Source organism: Budorcas taxicolor, chromosome 1 (assembly GCF_023091745.1).
Source record: "Budorcas taxicolor isolate Tak-1 chromosome 1, Takin1.1, whole genome shotgun sequence".
NCBI lineage: Eukaryota > Metazoa > Chordata > Mammalia > Artiodactyla > Bovidae > Budorcas > Budorcas taxicolor.
Genome location: NC_068910.1, coordinates 13331338 through 13343343, shown reverse-complemented (window position 1 = coordinate 13343343; position 12006 = coordinate 13331338). Strand labels below are relative to the sequence as shown.

The 12006-nt window shown below is 54.5% G+C and overlaps 1 protein-coding gene across 1 annotated transcript in view; it reads right to left on the bottom strand.

Annotated features, from left to right (window-relative positions):
• CACNA1D (calcium voltage-gated channel subunit alpha1 D) overlaps positions 1–12006 on the bottom strand; it is a 352772-nt gene that overhangs the window by 2265 nt on the left and 338501 nt on the right. The window contains exons 43-47 of the mRNA XM_052644541.1: positions 7467–7583; positions 6376–6743; positions 5603–5629; positions 3992–4141; positions 2655–2824 (exon numbers count right to left, since the gene is read on the bottom strand). Coding sequence (XP_052500501.1) covers positions 2655–2824; positions 3992–4141; positions 5603–5629; positions 6376–6743; positions 7467–7583 — 832 coding nt within the window. The remainder of the gene's footprint in view (positions 1–2654; positions 2825–3991; positions 4142–5602; positions 5630–6375; positions 6744–7466; positions 7584–12006) is intronic.

Below are 12006 nucleotides of genomic sequence, written 5' to 3'. Positions count from 1 at the left end.
TGAGCAAGTTAATGTCTCGGCCTCCACACAGCTGTTCTCTCAGGAGGAGCCAGAGAGCCATGCTCTGACTCGAGGCCCCTGGCCCTGCACGTGGCAGGGATGCAGCGTCTCAGGTCAAACACATGACCTCACTGGAGAACCCACAGGTGCCTGCCGACTGCCTGTGCTCCTCTTCCCAAGCATCCCTGGGGCCGGAGTGTCCCGTGGGTGCTCCCAGGCTGTGACCACCCTTCTGTCTGCTACCTGCCCTAACAGCTCAGCCAGATAACAGGCAGATCCCCTGTGGAGCAAAGACCCAGCTTCCCTAGCCAGGAAGACAGAACACACAGGAAAGGACACCTTGAACTACAAAGAATGTGGCTAGTTGTCCTTAATAGACCACAAACAGGCTTCCCAGGTGGCGCAGTGGTAAAGAATCTGCCTGCTGATGCAGGAGACGCAGGAGACACGGGTTCAATCCCTGGGTCAGGAAGATCCCCTGGAGAAGGAAATGGGAACCCACTCCAGTGTTCTTGCCTGGGAAATCCCATGGACAGAGGAGCCTGGTGGGCTACAGGCCATTGGGTCGCACAGAGTCAGACATGCCTGAGCACCTATGCATGTCCTGTTAACAGCCACTCCAAACAGAGGCTTCTAGACAGGCTGAGTGATGACAAGGTGATCCAGGCTCAAGGCCCCCCAGGGTGCCAGGCCCAGGAGATCAGTCTAAATTCTGGGCCCCTGTGCACAGGCCAGAGGGCTCCCCAGGACACCTCTTGTTACTGGTGGCCTGCAAGGCAGCATTGAGTCACCTTGACATTCCTTTCTTGAACTCTGCTTTCTAAGCTCACAGGGCATTTATCCTACCCTAGCACAACTCCACACACCCCTGACTCTTATACTGGAAAACTGCAGGGACCATCCTGGGGAGCCCCTGTGGGCATCCTGGGAGGCATGTGAAGCAGCAGAGCCCTCTTGGTGGAGGTCTGGCTCCAAAAGTGCATGGATACCAGAGATAGCCCATGCCAGCCACTGCTCAACCGGGCAGGAAACCCTACAGACAACCAGCCTGTCTCGCAGGCCTGTTATACACCATGCAGCCTTGCTGGGCCTCCTGGTCTAGCTGCTTCTGGGGAACATGGACACCTGCCATCCACTCCAGATGGCCTTCCTCCCACAGGCTGCCCGGGGCCAAACTCAAGTGTTCTAAGAGAAGGACAGGGTTCCCAGGTTAGCACCACCTCTAGCTTCCTCCCGGGTCAGGTGGTGAGACCAGAGGCTCAAGCCAAGAAAGGAAAACTACCACCTCCACCATTCAGAGAGCACCTTTTAGTTTTCAAAAGGGATCCACCTGTGCCTGTCATCTTATTTGCTCTGCGCAACCAGCCCTAATGCAGAGAGCAACCTCTCTGGAGCAGAGCACATAGGAGTTCCATTGGTCTCCCTGCCCCAGATCTGAATACATGGGCAGGAGAGCAAATACAATGCATTTTACCTATTCACACTTATAAATAAAGAGGGCAGCCAGCTGCCCACTCAGGGTCCTTGACTCACGGACGATCATGACCACCCAAGGGAGAAAAGGCGGTCACAGGAGGGCAGTGGCACTCACGGGGCCCGGGGCTCAGCCCCACCTGCACAGGCGCCATCCAGGACTGACAGAGCCCAGCACTGCTCTGTTCAGCAGCTTGTGTTTGGGGCTGTGAAATTAAATATTAACCATGGATATGGGTCTGACTGTACTTGCCCACAGGACGCTGACAGCTGGGGAGAGACAGGCCTGGGCACCACCCAGCTGAACTTGTTATTATGCACAGAGATGGCAGACTCAGAGCCGATGTGTCTCATTTATTTCTGGTGACTGATTAGAGTCCTACCCCAAAATACACCTCATTCCTCAGCAAAGCCATAAGTGGATATCCCTTAACCATCAGCAAAATGTCCACGTGTCCAAAATCAAGCTGCCCAGCCAGGAGACAGCAGGAGCTGCTGCTTCATCTCTTGCCCCAGCCCACGGTCCTCACTGGGGGTAACCCAGCTCTCTTGGCAGTACTGGTGATGCCACATGTACCCGAAAACCAGCTGGCCCCTGCCCCTTCTCTGCAGGATGGGATTCCCCGGCCCTGGGATGGGAGTGCCTACCCTAGCAGTCACCGCCAAGACCCCAGCAGGGGCACTGGCAGACCAAGGCAAAGGTAGGGGAGAAGAGGGCAGTGAGGTGAGACAGGAGGAGGCCTGGGCACCACAAACCCTCACGCGCTCCTCAGAGCCCTGGGCCTTGGTAAGAGGCTTGGGCTCAAGTCCACTCAGCAGGCGGGCCCATCTGGGGAGTGAGCCTGACGACACCATGGTGCAGGACGTGCCTACCCATCAGGGCAGACCCCAGGCTCAAAGGCAACGATGGTGCGCCCAGAAAGCCCCGCATCAAGTGCTATGGACTGTGCAACCATGGAGCCCACACGGCCTTCCCTGTTCTCAGCACTGGAGCGCTTCCAGCCCTACCACGTGGCACGTGGATGGGGAAGAAAAGAAAACCAACAGCCTCTCCATCCAGGGGGCTGCTGTTGAGGACTGAAGGCCCCTGACCATGTCCGGCCCACCCCCCAGGCTGGGGCAGGTGGACAGACACACTACCCTCTGCGAGCCTGGATCCCAAACAAAAAATCTGGCCTCACATGTAGGGGTAGGAGGTAGTAGCCGTCGCCTTGGAGACCTCCGGGAATCGTAGCCAACGGGCGAGTCGTCGTCCTCTGAGAAGCTTTGGGGGTGATGGTAGCCTCGAGGCCGCTCAAAGTCCAAGCTGCTGCCCGGGTACCGGTTATAGTAGCTGCAGCCGTAGCTTTGCCTGGTGGCCAAGAAGGCCAGGAGAGACAGCAGGGGCACGTGAGAGCCCAGTTAACAAGCCCACGTCCACAGTCCACTGCCGCCACCTTGGACACAGCAGGACTAGCCGAGAATGCACCCCTCGGCTCCACAGAAGATTCTAGACGGAGGACAAGGGCTGCTACAGGAACTCTTCGGAGGGCAGGCCTGTGAGGAGCAAGGCGCCTATGCTTTCCCTCCCTGAGTGGCTTCAGTCCTGGCTCAGATGTGGACTGTGGGTGCCTTGCAGGCTGGGCTAGCCCCACTTTCCCCCAGAGAACCCTCTCCCAAGGGGCTACCAGTGGCTAGGTGGTGGCGGGAGGGTGGTGCCTGGGACAAGAAAATGCATGAAGCACAGTCCCCACTCTCAGGGAGCAGAGCCAATACCCCATGCACACAGAATTCTAATGCAGGCTGGAGAAGGTTAATGCTGGAAGACAGGGCTTGGGGTGGGCCGTGAGCTCTAGGGGTGGGGGTCCTTTCAGTTCCAGTTGGGGGAGGGAGGAGCAGGCCCTTGCAGGGGGTGGGGTCAGGCCAGCAGAGGGGGAAGAGCATCCAAGGCATGGTGCTCCGAGCCACGGCCCTGAAGAAGGAAACCGAGAATGTGGTTGGCTCAGAACCAGTGGTTCCCGAAGTCAGACATCCCGAGGCCCACAGGAGGACAGGGTGGAGAGTAGAGGGAGGGGGGGGTCTGGCTGTGGCAGGCCTGGAGCATGAGGCTGGCATTTAACACCATCTCAGAGGTCAGAAGGGGCCTCGCCGCACAAACACGTCCACTTCGATGGGCCCCATTCACGGTGAGATGCAGTCCATGGGGAAGAGGTGAATGGCCTTCCTGCCCCTGTACCACCTGCTATCCATACGTGTCCTACAGCAAACGCCCACTCTACCCCACCCACCCTTCTTCAGGACAGAAGCCCAGGAGGCTCATCTGCTGAGTGATGCCCCTCTGACCTCTCATCCCCTCACCTCCAGGAGAGACCCCCTTGTTGGGAGCGAGAAGCAGGAGCTGTTCGTGAAGCCCAGCCCAAGCTCTGGGCTGATGAGTCCCAGCCTTCAGGCCTGAAGGAACGGCCCCCACTCCACCACTCGCCAGCCTGGGGACCGTGCCCCTGCTGCCAGGGCAGTCCCTGGGCGATGGAGCCCTCACCTGCTCCCGGTGGGTGAGCTGTCATCCTCATAGTACTCCTCGCTGCTGAAATACTCCTGCTCCCCCGGGCAGCGGGGGTCCCTGAAGTAGCCGTGTATCTCCGGGTCCTCCCGGCAAATCGTCGGGAACTGCTCATCTCCCGAGTCAGACCTGCAGTGGGGAGAGAGGAGCTGAGCGGCCGGGTGGGTGGTGGCAGCTCCTCTGGCCGTGCCTCGCGGTGGCCAGAGCATCCCTGCCCGGGGAGTGCTCCTGCCTTGGAGGGGCTAGACTCTGCTGCTGCCCCTGGCAGTGGTGGTGGACGTGTGTGTGCATGCATGCGGCTAGGTGTGTGCACGCCTGTGTGGAGGGGTGTGTGTGTGTGTTGTGGGCGGGGGTGGGGGGGGAGTGTGTGTAGAGTGTGTGTGTTTGGGGTGTGGGGGGTGTATGTGTGGGGGAACTGTGTGGAGGGGGGTGTGTGTGTTGTGGGTGGGGGGAGAGTGTTAGAGTGTGTGTGTATGGGGTGTGGGGGTGTATGTGTGGGGGGAACTGTGTGGCTGTGTGTGGTGTGTGTGTGTTGTGGGCAGGGGTGGGGAGGTGTGTGTGTAGACCGTGTGTGTATGGGGTGTGGGGGTGTATGTGTTGGGGGAACTGTGTGGCTGTGTGTGTGTATGCACGTATATACCAGGAAGGGCTTTCTCTCTCAGCGCCTTGATGATGCCAGCACCAATCCACTGCCCTCAGAGGCTGCCTGGGAACCAACAGAGTAGATGTAGTTTGGGAAAGCAGCAAGAGAACAGACCTGGAGACCTGGAGCGATGGGCTCCAGGGCCGCCTGCTTGGGTCCCCGGGAGGCACAGGCCCCGGGCCCAGGGTAAGTTCAGAGCCTGGAGCCTCTGACCTAGGAAGGCTGACAGGAGCTTTGTGTACTGTGTCCCGGGGAGAGAGACTCTCCTGGACAACACCTGTTGCATTTTCCAAAGACGGCTCTGACCCAGGACGGTCATGTGATGACTCCCTGAAACCCAGAGGTTCTGGCCTCAGCCCTCAGCGCAGGCAGCCGGGTGCTGTGCTGCCGCTCCTCTCCAAACAGAAGACTCTGGGTCCTCCAAGCTCTTCACCCTCTCCCACCCTCCTCCAGCCCCAATGACTTCCCCCTTGATGATCAGTAAACCCGGAGGTGGATCGTCCCCATCCCCAACACAATGACCATCCCACCCACAAGTCCACTGGGCTCAACACACGGGGAGCAGGGCGCTCTGCATGTAGGCAGATAAAGAAGGCCCTGCTCTTCAGGAGGTGAGGGGTCACACTTTCACAAAGCCCCCACAAAAGGCTCAACCCCACAGAGCAGAACGACTGCCCAGCTTCACAGGTCTGCTCCCCCAGCACTGTGCTGAGGCCGGTGGGGCTACAGCTATGGGCACGTGGCATGGGAATGCGGGCCCCTGGATGGTAACCCAGTCTCTGCAGATACAGATCTGAAAGCTCTGCATCCACAGCCTGGGGCCAGACCACCCTACACTAGGCGAGCTGGCTCTCAGGGCATGGTCACCTCCCAGCACTGGAGAGGCCCTCTGGTCCCACCGGGAACACACAGCATTTAACACATAAACACAGGCAACGAGCACATACCTAATGTAAGTTTCATAATAGCGGGTTCTATCCAGGAAAGGCATAACATGGGAGGGAGGGAGAAAATAAAAGTTAAAATATTTCCAGCGAATTTTACACAAAGGATATATCAAGTTACTCCCCAGAGCCGGACTCAGCAAACTGTGGTTCCCGGGCCAAATATAGGCCGTCATCTGTTTCTCTATGACCCACAAGCTAGACTTTTTAATGGACTGGCGTGCTGCAGTCCATGGGGTTGTGAAGAGTCAGACACGACCCAGCGACTGAACTGAACTGAAAGGACTGAAACAAAATCAAAGGAAGAAAAGTAGTTTGTTGCATGTGACTATATGAAGCTGGCATTTTACTGTTCACAAAGAAAGCTTTATCAGGACGCAGCTGCACACGTGTCTCCGTACTATCCATGGCAGCCTTCTTGCTACAACAGCATAGGTGAGTAGTCACAGTAGAGACTGTGTGTGCTCCAACTCTAAAACGTTTACGCTCTGGCCCATCACAGAGCAAGCTTGCCAATGCCTGTCCCTGAGTCTGTGGGACGGTTGGGGAAGGTCGAGTTTGCAGATGCTGTATTAAGGGGCAAGCTGCAGGCTGGCCTGTGGCCCTTTATCCTTTGGGACCATCACGTGGCCAGTGCCTGCTAGGACCTGAGGGCACTCACAGGTACTCATGGAAACACCCACAAGGAATCCCCCACCTCTGCTGGAGATGGAGTGAGCAAGACCTGCCTGGGGCCAACAATATGTTACCAAGTGCAAACCCGTTTGAAACGTTACCTTTTAATACTGCACCTTCTGTGAGGCTCACGGCCATGCTTGTGGAAGGAATGATGCCCATTTTCAGACACAAGCTCAAGGTTCCCAATGCTGGGCCGCTTTCCAGGGGCAGCTTTGCACATATTGGCATTATTGAGATTGGCATTTGTTGAGCTGGGAACTTGCTTTCCTATGGAATTATGGTTATGATGGTTATGACACACCGAATTTCCTGCTGGAGGAAACAGCGGTTTCTCAGTATCACTTGCAGGTGGAATTGAAGGCCTTTGGACATGCAGGGGACGGTGGGTGGTATTGGTCTGCTGAAGGGAATCTCTCCTATCACTATTAACATGATTGACATGGTTTCCAAGCAGGGCACCATTTCTCTGCAAAATAATGGGAGACAACACCAGGTAATTTAACAAATATTTGATGCAGGCTAGCTATGTTAGGTCATTTTTTTTTTCTACATGAAAAACAAATTCTAGGTAAGCTCCGTAGGATCCCTGGAAAACAATCTGAGTGTCTCAGTGATCGGGGTGCCTGTGTGTGTAGCCGCTGGTCCCCCTGAAATGAGGAAGGTTACCGATTCCTGAGCTGGGGAGCAAGCACGTGGCTGTCACTCGAGGGGGCTCTTCCAGTTGCTCCGAGGTAAGCGGACTTTCACCCAGCAGGGCTGTTGGTGGCCCCAGCAGCTGAGGCCAGGCCGCAGGCATGTCTCTGGGCCAGGGGCTAGGAAGCAGAGGGCTGGCTGGCAGACCAAAGAGCCAGCCCAGTGGGGAGAGAGCAGGTAGGGAGGGCCGGCAGCTGCTAGAAGGACCTGGGATGCTCGTCCACACCAGCCAGTGGTTGTGGCCAAGCTCCTCCGAAGTGGCCAGTGTGCGGCAGAGGAGCAAGCTCAGAGGAGGAGCAGGCCTGGCCCTGGAAGGGGTCCTGGGGGGATGGGAAGGGTCTGCTGCGGAGGGGAAGGCAGGGTCCATAAGCCCCTCTAGGCCTGAGGGCTGCTGTGCGTCCTCCAGGCTCTCTTGCAGATAGTTAACTGCCCCAACTGGACTCCTGCCCTGCTATTTTCCAAGTGGCCAGTGTGTAGCTAGGCGTGGAATAATTACTTTGAACACATCTTCTTCTTCTTCTCGTTTTGTTTCCTCTGGCTCATCATCTTGCAAATCGCATGATATAGCCCGCCGGATTTCTGGCCCAATGTCATGCAGTGTCCTTAATCCCGCCTAGATCAATGAGAACGGCAAAACCAGTTAGACGACATGGGTGGCCAGGGCGGGGGAGAGGGTGGGGGGCAGCCTGGGTCCTGGCTGTGCTCCTGCCTGAGTCAGTCGTGGGAAAGGAAGGTTTCTCCAGAGGAAGAAGTCAGTCCAGGGGACTGACCACTTGTCTGAATGCCCCTGATGGTGTCCCTGTGGGCTCAGGGATATAGGGTGTGGTCGGCAGTTCAAGATGGCCTGGGCTGGGGTGCTTGAGGCCAGTGACCTTTCCAAACACCTCCACTCGCAGGGAACAAGGCCTGGTTACCAGTACTAGGGTCTGCCATGGCCAAGAACCCAGGCCCAGGTCTAAATGACAGTCCATGGAAGCCTGGCGGCAGAGCGCCACCTCCCAGACCTCAGGTGGGGCGAGGGGCACAGCCTGGCTGTTCTCCAGTGCGGGTGGGCAAGGGGCCGTGTTCCAGATGAGGGAGTCGAGTGCAGGGGCCAGAGGGTGAGGGAGTCGAGTGCAGGGGCCAGAGGGCGAGCAGACCAAGCAGCCGCCCAGGCCAGTGGTTCTGCTTCAAAGCCATGGGAGTGAGGGATGACACACACACTGCAGCCACAGCACACTCAGGACCGCAACACGGTGGACAGACGCGCACGGACCTGGGCCACGGGCAGGGCCGGCTTCCGTGGCCCGTGGGCACCTGGTCTGCAGCCTGTGCTCAGGCTGAGAATGGCCGGTGCTTGGGTCATCCTCTTGAAGACCACAAGACACTGAAAGGGGCTCCAGCCTCTGGAGGTGGTCTAAGACCAACCAGGTGAGCCCTTCAGGCCCCTCACAGACATTCTGCACTTCCCCAGGGCCCTTGCTGCCAGCCTGCCTCACCCTGGGCCCCAGGTTCCCTCGGGACAGGGCCTGGGAAAAGGCCTCCCATTGTACCTAACTGCGTTAGGGAAACATTTAAGATGCTTACAGACTATCTGTGGGCAAGGGCTAGCTCTTGGCTCCAGGAAAATTATGTTTTCACCGAAGACTTGGAGAAAACCGGCAAGCTTAATAGGGACAATACAGTTACTCAATCCTTCGCCACATAGACACTGGCATCTCAGAGAGGCATTTCCTCCCCACCCCAGGTCTAAGGTCGCCCGTCCTGTATCCAGGCAGCACCCCTTAAGGTGCTGGCAGTCTGCCTGCACCTCAGTGGCCACTAAAGGTGTGGAGGACGTCCGGGGTCTGGCTGTGTGGGTCTCCATCTGCAGCCAATGCTCCCCAATGTGAGGGCAGTCTGCAGAGAAGGGGGGCCCTGCTCTGCCCTTCTTCCACACGCCCTGGCAGTGGGTGGGTGTAGGACATAGACAAAGCGTCAGGACCACAACTGAGACACACCTGGTAGTGGAGGGGGTGGGGTGGGGGTCAGAGAGGATGGTGGTCGCAGTCTTGCCAGATGAGGCAGGGCTGAGCCCCTCGTGTGGGAATGCTCGGATGGGCCTCCTGCAGACGCCAGTCGGGGGTGGGGGATGTTCATCTAGAACCGAAAGGCGCACGGAACCGCCCAAGAGGCTCCTGTGAAAATGGCCTTGTTCATAGCAGCACTCGGCCTAGGAGAGGATCTTTTCAAAGATGGTGCACCAACCAGGCTGGGTCTGGTTCGAACCATTCTTTCAACAAAAGAGCAGCAGACTTTTCCATTTTATGAACTGTGCGGGTGAAATTGCGGCCTGGAGTCAAATCTTTAAGGTTCCCAGCTAGGAATGCTGTGGTCTCACAGGAGAACGACAAAGGTGTCGGAGGTCCAAACCCAGAACACTCCGTGGCATGCTAAGACTGCCCCTCACTCACCTGTCCCTCTGATCACAGGCACAAGACACACATGCTCACACGTGCCCACATGTACACATACAGGCACACACATGCACGCACACGTATATACTCTCCCAGGACCCAAGCTTCCAGCACATCTGAGCCTGGGAAATCATTTCTCTTAGAGGCACACCCATACCATTCTCAGGGGGACATGAAGAAGGCAACTCCAATGCCAAGTGGGTGAAAGCTCTTTCACAGCAGAGCTGCAGGCCTGCGCAGCAAGGGCGAGCCCAGCAGTACTGAGCAGCCTTCAAGTCAGCCAGGCAGTGTTCTCTAGGACACACTTATCAAGGGATGATACATTAAACCAGGGATTCACTGTCTAATTCTGGATCACTGGGAAGAAAGAGCTGTTAGCCCCTCAGAGGCTCCCAAATAAGACACCAGGTTTGAGACACCCACTGCCATTGCACAAAACAGACACAGGTGACAGGCACCGAGTATGCATCAGGGAAATCAGGTACCGTAATCCACATCCCAAGGCACCGTGGGGTGGGAACACTCTGTTTAAATAACAGCAGAGAATCCTATTCACTGTCATTCAACTGATTGGACTAGGTCTGATTAGAAGAAATAGAAAACTATTTATTTGGATAATTTTTAACATCATCCTCTGTTGATGGGTTGACATTTTACTGAAATACACATGACATAATTGCATAATAAAAACAAAAACTGTCTCCAGCATGTCTTCAATGATACACAGGATTAGGAGAGAGCAGTAAACAGACACAGGACAGAGAATTTGTTTCCAACAGAAATCATGGAGAAAATTGAGAGGTGGCCCAGGAGGCCACTTCCAAAGACAAATAAAGACAACATGTTTATTAAAGAGACATCAAAGGAGGAGAGAACGCAGCACTCTTCCCAGACAGGAAAGCAGAGGCTCAGAAATCATGATTATAGTTCGCTTGCTCCACAGAGGAAGAAACACACCTTCTAAGAGTCAGGGATTGACTTCACTCTTTCACAAGGGGTCTAAGGAAGGATAGGTGGGGAGTGGGGTGGGAGAGGAGGTGCTACAGAGGGTAGGGGTATCTGCCAGGGTTTGGAATGAGGGAAACACATGTTCCCAAACTTGAAGCGAAGCTTAAGCACAGCACCCTGAATTTATTACATATCACAAAACATGATAATGAAAAAATTTCTAGCACACATATCAAGCTAAAAGGTAGCTTAGGCTGCTCCAAAAATTCCATAGGCACAAGTTCCAATTCCCAAAGTGCAGAAATCTATCTTAAACCCTTCATAATGGTTTTTTTTCCCACAGCCCTTAAAAAAAGAACATTTTTTTCCTTGAAATAAAACACATTACAATCAGGGAAATTAACTATTCTTTCATATGTCATGTTTGTGTCTATCAGCAAAATACTATTTTAATTTGAAATGTGGCCATTAGCATTTAAACCAACACAAAGCCATATAAAGTCATTCCAGTAACATCACAGAATTATGGTTTTGAATAAACACAGAATTGCTGCTATAAAATAGAAACATTATTGATTTAAGATGTCCAATCATATAAAATATTAAACAGAATCAAGCCTAGTTTCCGGTTGATTTTTAAATGCTAGATGTTCTCATATTTTTTTTAAAAAAACAAAGAAATGTTGGCATTTTGCCTGTAGACTGCTGCTTTCAATTTTAGACACCATTTAATTGGAATTTTATAGATATTTACTCTAATGAATAAGTCTAAAAAAACACCCCCAAACTATAAAATCTCTCTAAATATTTCTGAAGCAATTGCATTATGTTATGGTGTTCTAACCTCAAATAGGAACATTCACATACCTTCTTTTCTCTCACCCTCTTTCAGGGGTAAGTTTTTCCTACCTGGTGCGTTAGAAAAGCTCTCACTGCTCGTCTCCCTAAGCTAGCATCATCCCACACACCGGTGGTCTGCCAGCTCTCAGCACATAGAAACACCCAAAAACCCCCCTGAACCTACACTGTAACAGTGTAGATAAGAGATGTGGGTCTCCAGGTGGGACTGAGCCAGCCCATTCATCCTCGGGTGTGAGTGCCAGGCTTCCAGGCTCCAGCCCAAGAGCCCTTGCCGGGCAGAGCAGAGCCTTGTCTCTATCACAGGCAGGTCTTGCTCAGCCAGGGCTGGCCCTGCTCGGCCATCTCCTTCAAGGCGAGTTCTGGTTAACCCTTTAGCCGGATTCTTCCCCTCCCCAGTCAGAAGGGATCATTTTAGACTAGCTCCCTCAACGGAAAAGCACTGGAGATTCAGTTCTCTCAGAACACACCTGCTCATCTACAAGCCATCCTCCGCCTCCCCTGCATGTCCACATGCACACAGTCACACACAGGCACACCCCTTCTTTTGTCACCGCTCTCCGCCTCTGAGTGTGGCCTTTGCGTCCATTATCAACATTATGAACAGCCCTCGAGTTATATATAAACATCAGGGGCTAGCATCATGAGCCCGGCGCCCCCATGAGTCATGCACAGTGATTCCAACCCCACTGCAAAGTCAGCCATACAGTTACCATGTAAGTTACCCCCAGGGGGGACACTTCGCCGATAACAGCGAGTCTGCTTCCTTCACTTCAAAACATAAAGGAAACTTTA